Raw genomic sequence first — 21264 nt, forward strand, 5'->3', positions numbered from 1 at the left:
AAACACCCCTGTAATTCACCCTGTTGCTTATCAATAAAGTGTATTAAAGAAAAGCATGGTTCCATGCCCCAAGCATCTGCTAAATGATCAAATCTACTTAAAATGTAAATGTGATTAGAGGTTGTCTTGATTAGATGTGTCTGTGTGTGTTTGTGTGTGGTTGTCTTATGTTTGTGTGTGTGAAAGCCCATGTGGGGAATCCATTTTGCTCATATGTTTTTGCATCCTGTATGTGTGTGTGTGTGTGTGTGTGTGTGTGTAGATATGGTGATCGACAGCATGGTGGCGTCAGGCCAGCTGGACGAGTCACTGCGTGAGAAGGTGCGGGAGGCCATGCTGAAGCGGCACCACCACCAGAGCGAGAAGAAGCTGAGCAACCGCATCCCTCTTGTGCGCTCCTTTGCCGACATAGGCAAGAAACACTCTGACCCCCATTTGCTTGAGCGGAATGGTGAGCATGCTTCTCCCTGCACCAAACTTGTTTGTTGTTTGCTTTGAATAACCTCTTTTATCCTTTTTTTGGGGGGGGGGTATTGGTTTTTAATTTTTCTTTTCTTTTGTAGAGATTAGCCCTGTAGAGAGAGAGACTCCTGAAAAGATCATTCTGTTTTTTTTCTCTTTTTTTCCAATCTTTTCCACTTTTCCTACTTGACATTTTTTCCTGGAAGAGAGCAGATTGTTTGTTTAATTAAAGTGGTCTCTTTATCAACAGCACTGTTTCCAGTGAACACTCCCCTGCCTGTTTTCTCAGATTTTACCCTTAAGATTTGCTGTGTGTTTGTGTGTGTGAAGTGCCCGTGGCCTGGCACACTAGAATAACACTGGTGTGAAGTTGTGAGTCTCACAGAGCAAGTGTGCCAGATGCAGGCTGGATGAAGCCACCTGTAGTGTGTGAAATGAAGCATGGTTGGATGCTGCTTTGGTTCTTTGCTTGAGCAAAGAAGTGAGCCAACAGAATTCGCATCGCTACTTTTTATGCTTGCTATCAACAGACAACCATGAAAGGCGTGAACAGTTTGTTTGAAGAGGGTGGTCAAGATCTATTGCTTCATTCATCACTAAGGCCCAGGCCTCAGTGCAGGTTGTGTGACGTACTACGGCATGGTTTGTGTCACTGGTATTGGGGTGTTTGCACAATATGTGTGTCATCAGGTTGTGTGTGTGTTTCTATATTTCTCATCAGTTTGTGTGTGTGGGTGTGTGATTGTGTTATTATGTGACTATTTCACATAGCGGTCTGAAATTCTTCTCACCAGCAGTTCCTCTCCATCATCACCACTCACTTCCTCCTCCATGCTACCAGCATGCCGTGCATGTGTGACATCATGATGTTGACCGCACATTTTCATTTTCAACTTTTTTTTCCCCATTTTTCCCTCACCAATTCCATCCCTCTTTCCTGAATTCTCCTTAACTACTTTCTTATCCCTTTCTTTCCTCTTTTCATAACTGTTCTCTTCTCTTCTCTTCTTGTGTCTATTAATCTCATCTCCTCTTCCTCTTCCTCTCTCTTCTCCTGCCCACTCTTCTCCTCTTTTCTACTCCACTCTCCATCACTCTCCTCTCCTCTCGTCTCTAGGGGAGGATCTCTCCTTCTCCCGTCTGTCTCTGGTGAGGCGCACCTCCTCCATCGGCAGCCACTGCAGCCTCTCCCACTTCCGCCGCCTCAAGGAGAAACGCTCCTCCCTGGTCTCCCGCGCCTCCCTCCTCCTCAACCAGCTCCTGCCCAGCCCCACGTCCTCCCCCAGCACCTCCCCAAACCCCTCCCCAACCGCCACCCCCACTGTAACCCCCATTGCTACCCCAACTGCCACCCCCAGACACACCCCCCCTACCCCCCGACCTTCCTCGCCAGCCCCACGCTCCCCTGGCCCACCCCTGCGTGGCCCTCAGCTTCTGGTTGGCCCCAGCGATCAGGAGGGGATTCCTCAGGTGGTGGTTTTCCCACCCGATGAGGAGAGGGAGAAGCAGGAAGTTCAGGAACAGCTACCCCCTCACACAGAGACGCCCCTCAGAGAGGAGGGGCTTATGCCGGACCCCGCCCACCTGGCCTGGCTCTTGGCTCCTCCAGAAGGCAAATATCACGAGCAGTGAATCCATCTGCATGACAGCAATGAGCTTCTGTCTGCCTTAAACCCCCTTCACCCCTCATCCGTATAATAACACCTCACCCTCCCAATCTGTTTGTCACACATTCAGTGTGAACAAGCACAGTAAGGTTTAGGCTTTGCTTGTCTAAAGCTTGTGCTATGTGTGTGTGTCTGCAAGTTTATGTCTGTAGTCATATGTGTGTGTGTTTTCTTTGAAAAACACACCATAACATTCATGCATGGGCCTCTGTGTCTGTGTCTGTGTGTGTGTGTGTGTGTGTGTGTGTGTGTGTGTGTGTTCGGTAGTTAACATGAACACTAAGCTACCAGATTTGGCGTTCCTAGCAGCCTGGTACTTCAATGAGGTTATAATGCACTGTGCTGCTGTCTCAGAGGTGCTTGCCTGGCTGTCATTAGACACGTGGTTCACATCTTTCCACACAGACATGCATCTAAAGGTGCCTCACTTTATTCACTCCGATTTAGAACCTGTCAGTTTAAAAATACACTTGAAGAAGAGGAATTCTCTTTTCGTTCATACCAGTGATGGAGTAAGAGACTGCTGTCAACTGCCTGACGATGGAGCGCTTGTGGGTAGGAGGGAAGGGTGAGAGGTTATCAGGACGTGGGGGGTGAGGTAGCGCTTATTTTTAGGAGCTGAGGTCAGTTGGACCCCCCTATGGGGTGGCGGCAGTAAGGTAAGCCGACCTTTTTAAAGCCCAGATTTATGAAGTAGGCTGGTCACAAATCATATGTTCAGTTATCTGTGAGCTAATGTTCAGCAGGGACCCTAACAGGAGCAGTAAAAGTAGAGAAAGTTTACTTATATGTGGGATAACATCATCTTTAATGGGTACAGATGAAGTGTGTTTGTGTGTGGGAGTGTGAGTCTATTTTCTTTGTGCGCATTCGTTAGAACACACACAAACACGTATGCAATTATGCAAGTACACAGACACACACACACACACACACACACACACACACACAGCACTCTAACATGGTAAATCTCACACAGACAGCACTAACCTGTTAAATCTAACTGGTGAATTCAGCACCATGTTCTACCTCTCTCAGCAGCATTTGACAGGTCACTGGCGGGTGCTAATAAACGATGTGTGTGTGTGTTGTACGTGTGGAAGCTGAGAGAAAAACTGTGGAGAGTCAGGCTCGTGTTGCAACCCTCTGACACCGTAAGATGAGACCTGGGATAGCAAGAAACCCTGTGATGTCACGGTGTCCCTGCAGAGCAGCATTTTGCAATTGCGTGTGTGTGTGCGTGTGTATGTGTGTTTCTGTGTCCTGTAAAAGCTCGGAGTTGATGGAAGTGGAAAACCCACATTTTCTCATAAAGCCCTGCTCTGTGTGTGTGTGTGTGTGTGTGTGTGTGTGTGTGTGTGTGTGTGTGTGTGTGTGTGTGTGTGTGTGTGTGTGTGTGTGTGTGTGTGTGTGTGTGTGTGTGTGTGTGTGTGTGTGTGTGTGTGTGTGTGTGTGTGTGTGTGTGTGTGTGTGTGTGTGTGTGTGTGTGTGTGTGTGTGTGTGTGTGTGTGTGTGAGAGAGGGAGAGAGACATAGATGGAGGCTGGTGCAGGGAATGAATCACAGAGTACCGCCCTGACACTGTAATGAATGCGGCTCATCAGCATTTAAATTACTTGGGAAAGGATCACATATGCTAGATGCTGACCTGAGTGGGCCAGGAGTCTGACCAATCCATTTTTTTTATCCCTGTGGAGTAAGGAACGCCTCTCACCAGCTTATTACCATCTAGAGGCGCCCGGGTGCAGCAAAATAATCGTCTGAAATAATACTGAGCTCTGATAATGAACCCCTACCACCTCCCCAAACACACACACACACACACACACACACACACACACACACACACATAGGCACACGCTCCAACTGACACAGATGCTTACACAAACACACACGCATACACTTTACACACACACACACACACACACACACACACACACACATACACACTCTCTTGTGACTGAGCTTAAGATGTGTAGATATCCATCCAAGATGCATTCCCCCTCCCCTCACCCCTTTCCCCGTGATTGAGGAGGTAATCTCCCTTAAATAAACCTTGCGGCTTGTTAGACAAGCCATCTTTTTGCCACCTTCTTTTTTTTCGTGAGTTGCAGCAGAGTGGTGCATCTTATTAACAGGGTTTATTTCTGGCGAACAAACACCTCCACATGGAACTCACACATGCTCACTTCCCTCCCCTCTCCTCCCCTCCACTCCTCTCTGACGAGGCCAGACCCAAACTGGTACACTGCAGGGCTGACGACTGAAAGCACACCCACCCACCTGTGCTCAAATCTGCCCCGGCTTTCTTTCTTACCCCTCAGTATTTCCCCCTTACTGTCCCCATGGATGTTGTTGGTTTGTTTGTTGGTTGGTTTGTAAGCTTTCTTCTACCACATACTGAATATTCTCCAGCTAACGAAAACATGTGGATTTGTATTTAGCATAGATTTTCTGCCTCAGGCCATAGATTGAATAACAGCTGTGTGTGTTTGCGTGAGTGTGTGTTTGCGTGAGCGTGTGTGTGTGTGTTTGCATGAGTGTGTTTGTGAGAGTGAGTGTGTTTGCGTGAATTTGTGTGTGTGTGTGTGTCATTTTCTGGCTCTTGGGGTTCATTCTCAATGCTTGGAACAGTTGCTCTGTGATTGGGTTAAGAGCACAATAACAATGCCAGCGCTGTGGAAGTTGAGCTGAGGTTGAGCTGTGGTTGTTTAATGCTGTGTTTTTCCTAGCCACTGATTGGTCTTTTCCCTCCTCCCCCCAATCCTTGTTAGCAGGGTTGTTGGCGTCCCCGCAATCGGCCCCTGGGAACCTGGAGAACAGCAAGCCCAGTGAGGGCCGCATCAACGGAGCGGGCAGCCGTGAGAACAGCACAGTGGACTTTAGCAAGGTAAACCCTTTGCTGTTTGTTTCTTTTCATTTTGCTAGTTTTCTTTTTCTAATGGGCTATTTGTTCTTCTAGTCATCCATTATCCCAGAAAACACTCAAATGCATACCCCCACACGCACGCGCGCGCACACACACACACACACACACACACACACACACACACACACACACACACACACACACACACACACACACACCCCAGACTACTTTGGACACACTGAACCTGGTTGTAAAATCACTGCATTTCTACACTAGGGTGAAGTCAGCACTTCCTTTGGCCACTCTGGTTAGTTTTTTTTCCACCCTCAAAGTCCACGTCTACCCTTGTCTTGGCCTTTCTGCCGTAGTCACCAGACACTCCAACCTCACCCTTTTTCTAGCAGCATATCTGTGCTGTAACTCAAGACGGACTGAATGAAGATCTCCGAATTTCTGTTGACTAGAGCAGACCCCATATTTCGAACCTTCTACATTATTATTTTCCCTAAAGGCCACAGCAAAGCCAAAACATCTTCTTTTTTTCGTTCTGCGTAATAGTCAGCCGAACACAACCCCATTCACACCCCTTTCTGTTACTAACCAGAGGATTGCTCAAAAAGACACAAAGAAACTTTGAATTTAGGTGGAGTAAATTTTCCCTATGTTAGCTCGACTCCATGCAAACCTCATATTGATCATCCTTTCTGACTAAGGGTATGAGGTGAAATGGTTGTTACCTTACCTTGTAGTACATCTCAGAGGCCAATGGTGCGACTGACTTTAGTGAGATCCAGCTGTGGAAGCTGTTTCCTATAATACTAGATGTTTTCTCTGTCAACAGCTAGGATCAATCAAAGGCCACAGTAATGTAGGTATTTAGGAAGGCTCAGCTGTGTGAAACCTTCTGTGGTGTTAGCTGCCAAAATGTCTACTTTTACCCAGTCTTCACTGTAGATCACACACACACACACACACACACACACACACACACACACACACTCAAACTCCTGTCTTTGAGAATTTCTTGTAAGTTTGTTTCAAAGCCACACAAGTTCTGTCACATCCGCGTTAATCCTGTCTTGAGCTGGTCAGCGGTCAAATATTTCCTTTGCAGCAGGTCTCTGTGTCAACCGCAGATCTGCTGTCCTCTCACATAGACAACTTAATCGCATGGTGCTGAAGTGCTGTACAACACAACCCAGATTTAAGACCTTCAAATTATTCTCTTCAACAGAGGGGATTAAGCACATTTGAGAATGGGAGAGCAATGCCCTGTAGTTTGCATATAAGAGCTCCAATTTGCACAGAGGCCAGTAGGGTTGAAATCCACAAGATCAGCATGTAGATCAGTACTTTATCCTTGAACACCTCTTTGTTAAAAAGAGTTTAAGATGGTAAATGTTGGGTGGTCACACTGAACAGATCTATAAAATGAACTTGTTACACAGCTATTAACATGAAGTGGCTTTAAGATGAAGCTTTATTTTGACACGTTAATATTTATGTTAACAGTGTAGTACAATTACTAAACTGCTGGCTAGACATCTTCCATCACAGTGTTTCATGTTATTTGGCTCTTCGATGTTGAGCCTGAGGTTCAACCTGTTGAGCTAAAAGACAACACATATTATTTTACCCTTCACAGAAGAGGAGTGTGTTCTTGGGGGCTTGAGTTTGGACTAAGGGGAAGTAGATTAGAATGTTTAGAACGAGCACAGAACTTCCTTATGATATCTCTTGTCTTGTCTGGTTTTGTGCCCATAACCTACCCATCACCAAACCCCCCTCCCTTCGACCACCACATGTTCCAGAACTGCCACCCGTTTCATTGTAGTTGTGGTGCCCTAGGAGGGGGTACCAGAAGGCCAACCGTAAGTCTCTCTGTTCCCCAGACATTGTTTGGGTTGTTGGTTGTCGTTGGTCAGTGTCGTGTTGTGGAGACTGCCCTGTGACTGATTTTGTTGTTGAGTCCTGTGCTTGTGACTAGCCTGGAATGACTGTGGTTGTCTGGGCAAGTTTTGTGGCATGACAGTGATGAGATAGGCCTCAGTGTTGTAATCTAGTCTCTGTACCTGTGAGAATAATTCTTAAAGCACACAGTGATCGTGGATTTTTGCTATTTTTCTTTTTGGTAACTGTAACTGTGATTTTAATCTTTTGATGTTTTTTGTTAGTGTACTTAGTCATTATAATACAAACACAAATGGTCCCAGAACACTGAAATCCTACAGTGCCAATGTAAGAGACCTCCCCACCCAGTGTGAATCAGAAAGAGTCATCTCAAGTAGCTGTCAGCGAAGAGAAATGAATGTCCCTGGAGTAAAGGAAGAGCTCCTAGAGGTGTATAAGTACAATATTTGTTATTGTTTCAGTAACCAACTCTGAAGTATAGGGTAGGGCCATACGGTGTGGTCCACAGTTAGGACAGTTAAGACACTGAAGTTCCCACGGGTGCAAATCCAGGTTAGCTAAGCGGCACTCGCGGATAGGAAAACATTCCCAGGTATGGAGGCGGTGTTATGTCCACAGCCTAGCTTGAGCCAGAGTATCACTGGTCGGGATAACACTGGTTCCCACCCAGAGTGGAGTCAGTGATCCCACTAAACACCAGCTGACTGGCCCAGAACTGGGTCAGATCAGGCCCCAAGATGGCAGGTATTCTTTTTTTTTTTTTTTTCTCTCTCTCTCTCTCCCCCCTTCTCTCTCTCCTATCTCTGTTTCTCTTTTTTAGGTTGGAGGTTGTAATGTTTTATGTATTTTGTGGTATAATTGTGTGACGCAGTTAATAGTCAATGCTTTAATAAAGTAGAGTTAAACCTCTCTCTCTTCCTTCGTCTTTCTCTCTCTTTCTCACACTCCTCTCTTTCTCTTGTCAAATGACTGTGGTTTCAGATTGTTTGTCTCCATAGTTGTGCAATCCCTGCCCTGAGGTTCCTCATGTGAAATCTATGTTGTAAATATTGTGTGAGCAATGAGCATGCTATGTAGTGTTTCACAAAGACTTGCTGTAAGGAAGTGAGTTCACGTGCTTGGTGCTCTGAGTAGAGTGCTACTACTACTGTGCTCTAGAAAACCTTTTTGCTGATGTTTTCTTTTCTGCTAACCCCTTCCCTGCAAGACACACACTCACACACACACACTCACACACACACACTCACACACACACACTCACACACACACACACACACACACACACACTCACTCACACATACTATAGTGCTGTGGGGCTAATGTTAACCTGGCGCCTGCCCTTCCTTGGCAGAGGTGTGCCCTTCTGACCAGAGCTCCTCTTCAGTAATTGTAGCGCTGCCAGAAACCCAAGGCTGCTGCCAGATTCCCTGCTTCAGCCTGCCAGCATGACAGCTCGAGGGGAGCGAGTGCCAGGGGCTGCTAGCCTTGTGTTGAGGCTCACAGCATTCCTCTTCAGATTCTGTTTACTACTATCCATCCTCGCCCCTATCTCCTTCCAGTCTGTTTGGTGTTGTCCTTGTTGTTGATGGGACTGCACATAACTAGCATATCCATCCCAGGATAAGAATATATGAGGATCAGTAGCTGTGCGTGCGTGCGTTTGACAGCCGGTGGTGTGTGTGTGTGTGTGTGTGTGTGTGTGTGTGTGTGTGTGTGTGTGTGTGTGTGTGTGTGTGTGTGTGTGTCTGTGTGTGTGTGTCATATATAACTTTTCTCTTTTGTAGGTTTTTGGAATGAAGTGCTAGAGCTCCCCTATACATACCAAGAAAGGACATTTAACTTTCCATTTTTAACTTTCCTTTATCAACTATGGAACTCTAAGTGTACATAGATAATGTCCCCTCTTACACACACACACACACACACACCCACACACTTTTCGGGATGGTGTGGTGTGTGGGGTGTTAAATACCTGCTCCCTTTTCTCCTTCTCAATGACTGACGTGTTGCACCGCCTCCCCCTGATTTTGGGGTGGTCTCTTTGCCATGGCATATATACAATCATACTGATGTGCAAACACGTACACACACTCTCTTAATGAATGTGTGACCCCCTCCCCCCCATGCAGGTGGACATGCACTTCATGAAGAAGATCCCCCCTGGGGCTGAGGCCTCTAACGTGCTGGTGGGGGAGGTGGACTTCCTGGAGCGACCCATCATCGCCTTCATCCGATTATCCCCCGCCGTGCTGCTCACGGGCCTCACCGAGGTCCCTGTGCCCACCAGGTATCCCACGCACACACAGAGCGCAACCTCAAGAACCCTTTCCAATTCACACACATATGAGATGCACTCCCTTTTAAACCACAGCTTCTGCACGTAGCCTTCGTTTAAACTGTCACTACTCCACACACACACCTCCATACTTGGTATTATAAATCACTAACATACTGCTTCATCCCTTATGGATTATAATTACATTTTTTTTATTAATTTCTATTTATATAGCGCCAAAACAATTAAATTGTCTCTTGCCGCTTTACACAGACCAGTGCCTGAACCCTGAACTATACAGAGCTGACCATGTGTGATGCGTGTACTCGCGGAGTAATGCATTAATGCAGTAAACACATTTAGTATATTTGTGGAGTAGTGTTTTTATGCAGTAAACACATGTAGTACGTGTGTACTTAAGGAGTAGTGTATTTATGCATTTGGCGTGTGCTCTACGGGCAGGTTCCTGTTTCTGCTGCTCGGACCTTTTGGGAAAGGGCCCCAGTACCATGAGATTGGGCGGTCCATAGCCACCTTAATGACCGATGAGGTAAGACCGCTCTCTCTGATCTTCAGGCTTGGATCTAACCAAGATTCCATGTAGTTGTGGCCTTAACCTGCAAAATGGTTGTCCTCTTTGAGCTATGCCATGGCACAAATCTTTAATGTCAACCTGAAATTAAATCTTTAATGTTACTCTTTAATTAACATCTTAAATGTGAACCTTTAATTAACATCTTTAATTTACTTTAATTTAAATCTATTTTTGATTATGTTGATGTTCTGTGGCAATTGACCTCAAGCTATGTAGCATTGATATGTTATTTGCTGGCCTAATGTAATGGGCCATTAATCATGATTATGATTTTTGTCACTCTTACCCTTACACACAGATTTTCCATGATGTAGCATACAAGGCCAAAGACCGTAATGACCTTTTGTCTGGGGTCGATGAGTTTCTCGACCAGGTGACTGTGCTGCCCCCGGGAGAGTGGGACCCCACTATCCGCATTGAACCGCCAAAGAGTGTACCGTCTCAGGTAGGGGGGCCCCTCTATGCTTTACCGCCCCTTTTCCCTGTTCTTGGGCACTTGTAGCAGTAAGTGGTTTCTTACCTGAAGGAGCTCATGTTGTTTCCCATTGACAGCACAGCACTAGGACTGTGTACAAACTGTCTAATTTTGAGCGAACACACTCAGCGGCCAGCTAGAGGACAGTGAGGACCAATTACCTAAACTTCACAAAGGTGTATTGGATTAGAATCACAGACTTCACCCTTTAACTCATACAAGGTCCTCAGTATGTGGGGAACATGTTATTAAAACATGTGCTGGGTTAGCACTGGGGTGAGTGTTATAATATGGCAAATATGCAATATGCTTTGAAGCTTGACACTAATTATAACTTCAATTGAGGCAGAGAGTTTGACCTGATGGAGTCTCTGCTATTGAATGATGGATGGTAACAGCAAAAAAACTCTTCGGATAACAGGCACCAGAACTGTAGACAGAGTTAGGATGATTCAATTAAGATTGAATGTAGAGATATCAAGCCTACAGCAGGCAGAGCCAGACCGGAGCCACCAACACATCTGGTGTCTGTGCCCACCTGTATCACCCACAGTGGCGGTTTTAGACACGGGCCACCCGGGCGGTGGACCGGGGCGGCACTTTTTCAGGTCAGGGGCGGCACGACCAAGTAAAAAATAAATAATAATCTGGGCCGCGAAGCGGTTTTCTATTATCTATCATATCACTGTGTGGGGAATTGGCGAATTGGCGCCCCCTGCGGCTGCAGGCGCTCCTGCTTGCGCCCCTGCTTGCTAAGAAGGTGCCATATGTGTGAAAACGTGGAAGGGGAGGGAGCGTGGGGGAAAAGTTAACTTCTGGGACTCCCAACTGCAACAGACAAGTGGGGGGACGGGGGGATCCACTGTAGGCTATAGAGCAATACTCTTAAACAATTAGTGGGCGCAAGTCACTCACACTTCGACTTTCTTGCAAAAAACGCACATTCATAATATTATAATTACAGGCCTATAATTCCTGCACGTTTTTGTTTTTCTGAATTGTGTGAAATGGCTTATACAAATAGGTAATACTGAACGATTATGTGTCACCAAGGGCAAGGTGAATTGGTTTAGTCTTAACTTCTGTACGAGTGAAAGTTTTGGTGGATGGAGAATGTGTTGATTGTCGAGTGCAAAATAATCACAGAGATGGATAGGAAAAGGCAAAAATCCGTCAGGTGCCCAATTTCGTAAAAAAAAGAAAAGAAGAAGAGGAGAAACGAGCAAAACATAAAGGTATGCCACTATGCTCTCTCTGTTTGATTAGAGCCTATCCATGAAGTGATGAAGGGCTAATGTTTATTGGTGGTAGGCTATAACTCATACATTTGTTAGCTATTCTGCTGCTTATGATTATACAACAATACATCGGTTTTAACTCAACAAACACGAGATCTAATTTCACGATAAGACTGTGCTTTGCAACAAAACTGTTACACGTTCAGTTTTAGGTTCATCATTGACGTTGGACCGTGTAATTAGCCAACGGAATGTTCATATCTTCTCTAGGCAGTTTCAAAGACGGAACATTTGCCATTTGCTTTCGTGACAAAGTATAGTTTACCAGTAATAAGTTGAAGTGTGGCATGCATAGAATTCTAGACAGTAACCAAGCAGCTAATTGTTCCTCCCTGAAAGAAGTTAATACAGCGTTTAATGACAGATAAGCCTACTTAGCATGTAGGTAGTAAGGGCATGTTTATTCCCATTGATTCCCTTAAGTGTGTTATTTAAACTTCTCTCTGAAGGATTTGTGCAATTGTGCAAATTTTATCTTTAATTTATTTAGTTATAATATAAACAAAAAAAAAAATATATATATATATTTAAAATAAAATAAAAATCGGGGGGGGGGGGGGGGGCAGGTCGGGTCGGGTCGGGAGGGTGTCTCGCCCGGGGCGTATTTCCATGTAGAACCGCCACTGATCACCCATACCACCTATGCCACCTGTGCCATTAACAGGAGAAGAGGAAGATGCCCTCTCAACCCAACGGCTCTGCTCACACGTCAGATACCGTTAAAGAGGAGGAACACGAGGCTGGGCCAGAACTGCAGAGAACGGGGAGGTGAGTGACAGACAGACAGACAGACAGACAGACACGTATACACACACATGCATATGCACATTGTACAAAATATTTTACACACAAGTACACATATGTTCTAAGAAACTGATTTGAAGTATTTAAATATGCTTAAGTTTGTAGGAACAATTTCATTTTGAAACACAAAATGCACACACTAGCTCTTCAAGCTAGGAGCATCTGATTGATGCTGTATCCAGTAGAAATGAAGGTTAGGGCGATGAGTGTTATGTCTATGCAGATCCTGAACTCATGTGACCTTACTCTTGTAGATGGAGCCAGTGTGTGTGTGTGTGTGTGTGTGTGTGTGTGTGTTTCCTCTAAGTCCCTTTTGATGAAGGAGAACTGCTCCAGACATAAGAGGCCCCTTATTAAACCTGCATTAGAGATGTTGGGGTGAGGGGTTGCAGGGGGGTGGGGGTGGTTGGTTTCTGTAATGGCACAATTTTTTTAAAAGGCCTTTCATGTCCCCTTGTGTTAAATTAAAGGAGGTATATTTAGCTGGAGCAGGCACACTTTGATGTGAGCTTAAAAGCCGCACAACAGCCCTTTGTGCCTGAGAAGCAGGCCATTTAAGAGGCATTGAGGAGCAGTGCCGCACTGGGCAGATGCACTGTGACCTGCACATCTGGAGTGAGGGAGATGGAGATAGATAGTGATGGAGATGGAGATAAAGAGTAAGGGAGGTAGAGAGTGAGGGAGGTAGAGAGTGAGGGGAGGAGAGAGAGAGACAGACATAGGTTGTTGATTAAATAAGAAGAGGCTACAATGTAGGGACTCCACAGGTGTTTTTGTGGGCTTGTTTAGAATCAGAAACTATGATTGGTAACTATGATCTGTGATTAAGATAAAAAATAATAACAATTGAAAATGCATGTATTATAGTATGTAATCCCCCCCCCTCTCTTTCTTTATTTCCCTCTCGCTCTCTCTCTCCTTCTCTATATTGAACCTTTCCTCCTCTCCCCCTTCCCTCTCTCAGGATATTTGGTGGTTTGGTGCGGGATGTGATGAGGAAGGCTCCGTTCTACTGGAGTGACGTTCGGGACGCCATGAGCCTGCAGTGCTTGGCCTCTATCCTCTTCCTGTACTGCGCCTGCATGTCGCCCGTCATCACCTTCGGGGGCCTGCTGGGGGAGGCCACCAAGGGCAACATTGTGAGTTTAAACCCCCTCAGGGCTTACCCAGCACCAACCCCCCCAGCCTTTCATGCCCATTCATACTCACTGCCTGAAGATTAATAAGGAATGTCTCTTTGTCTTTTTCTCTCTCTCTCTCTCCCTCTCCCTCTCCCACTCCCTTTCCCTCTCTGTGTCCTTATGTATTTAGGTTTGAATCTCCCTCATTCTTCTCTCACTCTTTCTCTCTCTCCCTCTCCCTTTCCCTCTCTGTGTCCTTATGTATTTAGGTTTGAATCTCCCTCATTCTTCTCTCATTCTTTCTCTCTCTCCCTCTCCCTCTCCCTTTCCCTCTCTGTGTCCTTATGTATTTAGGTTTGAATCTCCCTCCTTCTTCTCTCACTCTTTCTCTCTCTCTCATATGCATGGCCTCTCTCTCTCTCTACTTCTTCTTTATTTACTTCTTTATGTATCAGTTTTGCCAAACCCTTTCTCTCGGTTTCTGTTTCCTAATCCCTCTCTCTGGTGACTGTCTGTATATGTTTCAAATATATGAATTTCTCTGTCTGTGTGTATATGCACTCTACGGCCACTTCATTAGGTATACTGTACCTGTTCAACTGCATATCTTCGCAACATTAGATATGCATTTATCAGGCAACTAGTTTTGGTATCATATTCAAATTCATTTGAATGGCATCTCCAATCCAAAAATGTACTAAAATCAAGCACAAAGGCAACAGGGGCAAGGTCTCTGAGGAATGTTTCCAGCACCTTGTTGAATACACCACAAAGAATTAAGGCATCTCTAAGGATGAGGACCAATACTAGGAAGGTGTACCTAATGAAGTGGCCAATGAGTGTATGTTGCCCTGTCTGAAACCCAGCCTGTCCCGTGCTTTTCTCTCCCTTGTAGAGTGCCATTGAGTCTCTGTTTGGGGCGTCTCTGACGGGCGTCGCCTACTCCCTGTTTTCCGGGCAGCCGCTCACCATCCTGGGCAGCACAGGGCCTGTGCTCGTGTTCGAGAAAATCCTCTTCAAATTTTGCAGGTAAGAGCCACAAATTGACAGGTCTGGTCAACTATACTGCCCCCCATATTTATACTCTCCCTATATATGTCTTTTTATATATTCTTTACAAGACAGTCCTCTAAAGGTAGAACAAAATATAGCTCATCGCTATATTATGCCGAACAGTTTTATTCAGGTTCAAAAACCAGGAGAATAGAGAATGTTCGGTCAGAGACAATATGTGGAAGTGAATGGTTGGGTGACCCAGTCTTTGATTAGTGAACTGTGTATCTGTGTGTAAGTTGTGTGATATGCGTGGTAACGGTGTAAGTTGTGTGATATGTATGGTAACTGTGTATATGTGTGTACGATGTGTGGTATGTGCCGATAAATGAAATGTGTCTAAGTGACGCATAACTTGGAGTTGCTTGTAAACTTGTGAAGATACTGCACACACGTCCCTTCCTGCGGCCATTCCAGTCACACTAACAGCTCAGTCACCAGTGACTTCCAAAAGAGGTAGTTTTACACTCTTTTTTTTTTTTTTTGTGGTCGAGGGGCACTGTTTCAGATTGGTTCGGCACAATGACTTGTTACACTATTGTGACCCCTACTGGTCAGTTGGAAATGCATTCTCCCCCCTCCTCAGTGTAGGTGAACAGGTCTGAAACTTCTTTGAGTAGAAGATGTTAAATGATCACATAATGGATTGGAAGGTTCAGGGAAAAGGTGGTAATGTGTTGGATGTCTCAGCAGGAAGACATAATGGCGAATAATCACGCATAACAGCAAACGGATACAAAATACATTGAGAGTGAAAAGAAAAATATGAAATAAATGTTCAATGGAGGAACAACAAAAGCTCCTAGATTTAGTGGGCCTTAAAGTTTTTTTTACAAGTCTGTGTTACAACACCGTGTGTGTGTGATTGGGGTATTGAACCCTATGGTGTTTTGTCACCAAAATATTTCAAACTAATTTACACCTAAGGTTGACTTTAAAGCTAGCAGCTTGAATCAGCATTAACTTTGAACCTTTTATATCCTATTTCTTAATTGGTTCTAAGCCTTTATTGTAGTGGAACGAGGTCTTTCAAATTACTGAATACATTTGTCCCAAAAACAAAATAGAAATTGAATTAGAAAAGTCTTTATTGTTGTTGTATTTACATACAACCACATTTGGCACCACAGTTGGTGTGGTCTTCAGATGTTTTGGGCTCCTCCCCTGCTCCTTCTCTTCCTCGTCTCCCTCCTCTCTTCCTCTACTTGTCCCGCTTCACATGGCGTAGAGCAGGAAGGCGGTGAAGGTGCTGTGGCGGTTGGAGTTGTCCCAGATCTGTGTGTTGGGCCACAGCTCCATGTGAAGCTGCTCTCCCTTCTCCAATTCCAAGGTGGCACCATTGGATGCGGTGTCGCTCCCCTCCCCGGAGGGCTGCTCGTGGACTATCATGACTGTCTCATATCCCTTGTAGAGCACGGCGGCGATTGTGCCGTCGTTTGGTCCGTTGGCAGTGAAGCGCACGTAGTACACTCCCTTCACGGGAGCTGTGAACTTTCCTATGTAAGCAAGAGGAAGGGCCACACAGAAAGAGAGGGAGAGAAACAAAAGCCATTTAAAGCCAGTTTGTTTATGTCTGAAGGCCTAAATAAAGTTACTTTTTGTATATTTATAGTAAATAAATATGCACAGGAGGAACAACAAAAGCTCCTAGATTAAACTGAACTAACTCTAAATGGGCCTTAAAGCGTTTTTCACATGTGTGTTACAACACCGTGTGTGTGTGTGTGTGTGTGTGTGTGTGTGTGTGTGTGTTACACACCTGTTTCTGAGTTGTATGCTTCGCCAACATTCGTGATGATGTCTTTGTAGATTAGTGCCTTGTTGCCATACAAAGATTTAACCATTCCGTTTCCACCCAGTGACGCAGAGAAGGCCACTTTTGGTACATCTGTGAAGAAACATGATGTTTATTTCTCACCAGGGCATTATTCATGTGAATCAAGTAAAGAAAGACGGTAACATTACAACACAAAAATACCAGTGAACACACACAAACACACACACAAAAGGCATGTTAACCTACCTTTCAGCTCCTTGAGTTCTTTCTCTGCGACGGTCAATCGGTTGGCCTGGTCTGGGGGACGAGATTATACAGCGTTGAGAGTCTAACACGTGCCCCTCTCTGGCGTGACCCACACATGTCCCGTCTCTACCTGACTCTTGGCTGTGCTCAGAAGCACCATATAAATGCTGTATTTGACCCCTCTATCCCCCCCGCTGTAGTGTTGGTAGTGACCCCTCTATCCCCCCCGCTGTAGTGTTTGTAGTGCCCCCTCTATTCCCCGCTGTAGTGTTTGTAGTGCCCCCTCTATTCCCCGCTGTAGTGTTGCTAGTGCCCCCTCTATTCCCCGCTGTAGTGTTGGTAGTGCCCCCTCTGTTCCCCGCTGTAGTGTTGGTAGTGCCCCCTCTATTCCCCGCTGTAGAGTTTTTAGTGCCCCCTCTATTCCCCGCTGTAGTGTTGCTAGTGCCCCCTCTATTCCCCGCTGTAGTGTTGGTAGTGCCCCCTCTATTCCCTGCTGTAGTTTGATCAGTGCCCCGTGGTGTTTTACCCTGAGTGGTCTTCTTCAGATCCTCCACCAGGGCCTTGAGCTGGATCAGCTGGGTGGAGGTGTCTGTGTCGCCCCTGTCCGCAGGCAGACCATGGGCCAGCACCAGGGCCATCAGCGCGAACATCAGACTTAGCAGCATCTCGCAGTCTCTCTCTGGTTGAGCTTTAGTGCTGGAGGATAAGGGGAACACAAACATACGAACCACAGGCAGAGCTTTTATAGTGCATGGGTTACCAACACCACCCTAAACACACACACATACACTCTCAATACACCCACACACCTTTGGTCTTTGACACACAGTCTTGTGCAAATGTCACAATTGATTAATCTGTTTTGACCAGCTCAAAATGATTGATTTAAATGTATAGCTGCAACATATGTCACTTGCCCTCTGACTGCATTGACATTGTAAATCAAACCTAGGCTGTTGTTACAACCAGAGATGACCCAAATCTGGAGCAGTTTTTCTTCCAAAACAGTGGCTTTTCCTCCATCTGATTTTTCTTCTTTTCTCCTTCTGTCTCTCTTACCCTCTCTCTGTCTATCTCTATCCCTCCTACCCTCTCTCCCTCAGTGACTATGGCCTGTCCTACCTGCCGTTGCGTACGAGCATCGGACTGTGGACGGCCTTCATGTGCCTTGTGCTGGTGGCCACGGATGCCAGCTCTCTGGTGTGCTACATCACGCGCTTCACGGAGGAGGCCTTCGCCGCACTCATCTGCATCATCTTCATCTACGAGGCGCTGGAGAAGCTTGTGCACCTGGGCGAGATGTTCCCCGTTAACATGGACAACAACCTGGACAACCTTACCTTCTACAGGTACCACACAAAACACTGAAGATGGGTCAAAGCACAGCATCACCACAACATTAGAGTAACGTTGCGTAACTCTGAGCTCACCATAAAGTTGCCTTGACCACCATAACACACACTATACAGTGAAGCATTGCAGGGCAACCAAAGTTCACAGAACCCTTTTGCATTTGTGAACTGTATGTTTGCTATAGTACGATGTAAATTGTATGTATAATGGCATAACAATATATATTGTACAGTAGTACATTACAAAACTGCAATGTGCTGTACTCTCATTTATTTAGCCAATTTCTGTGCCTGAAATGAGTGACTGACATACAGCACACAGCCGCTGTAATGTAATTTCATTGTTTTGTTTGTTGTTTGATTTGATGCATGTTTAACTCTGTCCACTCTCTCCTTTCTTTGTGGACCTCACATCACAGGTGTCACTGTTCGGCACCATCCAACATCACCTCGGAGATTACTCAGCTGTTGAACCAGTCAGGCTTTACTCCTGACTCCATCAGCTGGAATGAGCTGAACAAGCCTGTAAGTGTTTGTGTCTGTGTCTGTGTCTCTGTGTGTGTGTGTGTGTGTGTGTGTGTCTGTGTGTGTCTGTTTCTGTCTGTGTGTGTGTGTGTGTGTGTGTGTGTGTGAAGCTAGATAGCGCTTGTTGCAACCTTTGTTGTTGCCGTGTCGTTTGAGAGTTTGGTGTATACTGGTTTATTGATTACCTAGCTGGTCTTGCGACAGTTGTTGAGTGACAGTGGTATCTATAAATTGATATCTATTGATACAGATGTACAAATATTACAATGCCTAATGCACTGAAAGAGGCTTTTGAAATGAAACCATGTGGCTTGTCCTGTGCCCCTCTGCAGATGTGTTCTCAGCTCCAGGGTGTGTTTGTGGGCTCTGCCTGTAGTAGCCCCGAGGGGCCCTACATCCCAGACGTGCTGTTCTGGTCCGTCATCCTCTTCTTCACCACCTTCTTCCTCTCTGCCTTCCTCAAGCAGTTCAAAACCAGGCGCTACTTCCCTACCAAGGTACAGCAGCATCCATACCGTGTGTGAGAGTGTATGTGCGTGTGTGTGTATTTGGGGGTATTGAACCCTATGGTGTTTTTATCACCAAAATATTTCAAACATTTTGAATCAATATATGATTTTGTCACGCAGGCATTTTGTGACAAAAGAGTAACACTGGACTGTGTGTGTGTGTGTGTGTGTGTGTGGTCTGTGCCCGCTGTGTGTGTCCATCTTGTAGGTGCGCTCCACTATCAGTGACTTTGCCATCTTTCTGACCATCCTGATCATGGTGCTGTTGGACTACCTGGTGGGAATACCCTCTCCTAAACTCAATGTCCCTGACAGGTTTGAGGTATGCTTCTTTCACTTTTATGTTAACTGTAGTATATTTAGTTATTTTATTTAATTCATAGTCAAATGTATGTTTCATTAGATGGGGGACAGTTTTGTCATGTTGCTATGCGTCAAGTGGTGACATTAGAGAATGGAAACATTGTTACTGCACAAATAAAGCTGTACAGTTCAATAGATACAGTATTCAGTACTGAGGTGGGGGGGGGGGGGGGAGGAGATGTGAATGTATGTTTGTAAAAACAAGTCTGCACTTTCTTTTTTGTAGTTTGCATCCTAGTCCATTCCCTTACAGTACTTTCTTGCAGCACTTTCCTTGCATGCATTTGACTGAGTGTTTCCCCTAAGTTTACTTCCTGTTTCCTGCAGCCCACTTCTAAGCACCGCGGTTGGCTGATGTCGCCTCTGGGCACCAACCCCACGTGGACGCTGCTGGCAGCGGCCATTCCGGCTCTGCTGTGCACCATCCTTATCTTCATGGACCAGCAGATCACCGCTGTCATCATCAACCGCAAGGAGCACAAGCTGAAGGTGGGAGGTGTGTGTGTGTGTGTGTGTGTGTGTGTGTGTCTGTGTGTCTGTGTGTCTGTGTGTCTGTGTGTCTGTGTGTCTATATTTCCGAGCGTTGGTTTGGTTTTGGGTCAGAACCAGTGGGGTGGCTTGAGGACACTAACCTTACACTAACCTAAAAAAGCTTGTAGTTCATGTGTGTGTGTGTCAAGATGACTAATATTACTACTTACTATGATGTATAGCTATAGTCAGAGTTGTATTGACTACCAGCCATATCTATTTCAAAGGGAAGAGAGAATCTGTGTGTGTGTGTAGTTTGCTGAATACTGATGTGTGTGTACTCCTGTGTGCTCTCCTACCCACAGAAAGGCTGTGGGTACCACCTTGATCTGCTGATAGTGGCATTGATGCTGGGAGTGTGCTCGTTGATGGGGTTGCCGTGGTTTGTAGCGGCGACTGTGCTCTCCATCTCGCACGTGAACAGCCTGAAAGTGGAGTCGGAGTGCTCGGCCCCCGGGGAGCAGCCCAAGTTCCTGGGCATTCGCGAGCAGAGGGTCACCGGCCTCATGATCTTCGTTCTCATGGGCCTCTCCGTCTTCATGACCTCAGTGCTGAAGGTGAGAGGAGACAGTGCACTCACTTAGACAGATGTGCATTAATATCCATCTCGAGACAACCATGGTGGAATTGGGAGTAAATGTGGATGGGAATGATTGCAACATCAATGGCGTTTTAAAATTTGCACAAAAAAAAAAGCCTCCTGAACGCAGGACCCAAATGAGGATTTAAATCTCTCACTAATGGAAATATGGAAGTTAGGGTTGGGTGTTAAGAAAAAAACAGGCATTGAGATGATAGTAACTATGTGACTCGTTCTAAAATGTCTGCCCGTGTGCGTTTCTTTAGTTTATTCCCATGCCGGTCCTGTATGGGGTTTTTCTCTACATGGGGGTCTCCTCACTCAAAGGCATTCAGGTAAGTGAAACAACTTTATATACACAATGTTGTGACGGTCGTGGTGCGACCGCACATGAACCGCACACTCCTGCCCCATCTTTTCAACCACTATTGCACCCAAACAGACATGGTTTGCACACACACGCACACACAAAACACTCAGACCACTGATTGCAATTGGATCCACCTAATGGAAACTGTTAATTGCCCAGACTGGCAGAGGGGACACTACAAATGGTCTAGGGCTAGGCCATACCACTTGAGTAAGGTGGTTTTTACAAACATGTGAGACATTATGTATTTATGTTTGACATAGTTTTTTCGATGTTTGATATTGAGGAAATACTATGTGTATGTCTCTGGGTCTGTGTGTCATTGTTGTATGGTTTAGTTTTTGTGTTTAGAAATGGTGCTGGCCGCCAGGAATATATGTTCATTGTTCTGTCTAGTTCAGTTAGTCTGTCTTGTTCAGGTATGTGCATATATGTTGACACTTTTGACTGCTGTTTGTTGACCTCTATTTTAGAAGAGGCTT

At 45.6% G+C, this 21264-nt stretch overlaps 1 protein-coding gene across 7 annotated transcripts in view; it reads left to right on the forward strand.

Annotated features, from left to right (window-relative positions):
- slc4a7 (solute carrier family 4 member 7) overlaps nt 1–21264 on the forward strand; it is a 54945-nt gene that overhangs the window by 26594 nt on the left and 7087 nt on the right. For 3 of the 7 annotated variants that reach the window (XM_080857579.1, XM_080857578.1, XM_080857582.1), the window contains exons 6-21: nt 263–451; nt 1580–2074; nt 4906–5018; nt 9038–9195; nt 9646–9733; nt 10077–10223; nt 12216–12319; nt 13320–13494; nt 14372–14505; nt 17656–17901; nt 18324–18429; nt 18762–18926; nt 19147–19260; nt 19629–19790; nt 20138–20389; nt 20679–20747. In XM_080857579.1, coding sequence (XP_080713705.1) covers nt 263–451; nt 1580–2074; nt 4906–5018; nt 9038–9195; nt 9646–9733; nt 10077–10223; nt 12216–12319; nt 13320–13494; nt 14372–14505; nt 17656–17901; nt 18324–18429; nt 18762–18926; nt 19147–19260; nt 19629–19790; nt 20138–20389; nt 20679–20747 — 2717 coding nt within the window. The remainder of the gene's footprint in view (nt 1–262; nt 452–1579; nt 2075–4905; nt 5019–9037; nt 9196–9645; nt 9734–10076; nt 10224–12215; nt 12320–13319; nt 13495–14371; nt 14506–17655; nt 17902–18323; nt 18430–18761; nt 18927–19146; nt 19261–19628; nt 19791–20137; nt 20390–20678; nt 20748–21264) is intronic. The other 4 variants (XM_080857581.1, XM_080857580.1, XM_080857584.1 and 1 more) reach the window with 2 other exon arrangements.

Source organism: Sprattus sprattus (assembly GCF_963457725.1).
Source record: "Sprattus sprattus genome assembly, chromosome: 19".
Taxonomy (NCBI): Eukaryota; Metazoa; Chordata; class Actinopteri; order Clupeiformes; family Clupeidae; genus Sprattus; species Sprattus sprattus.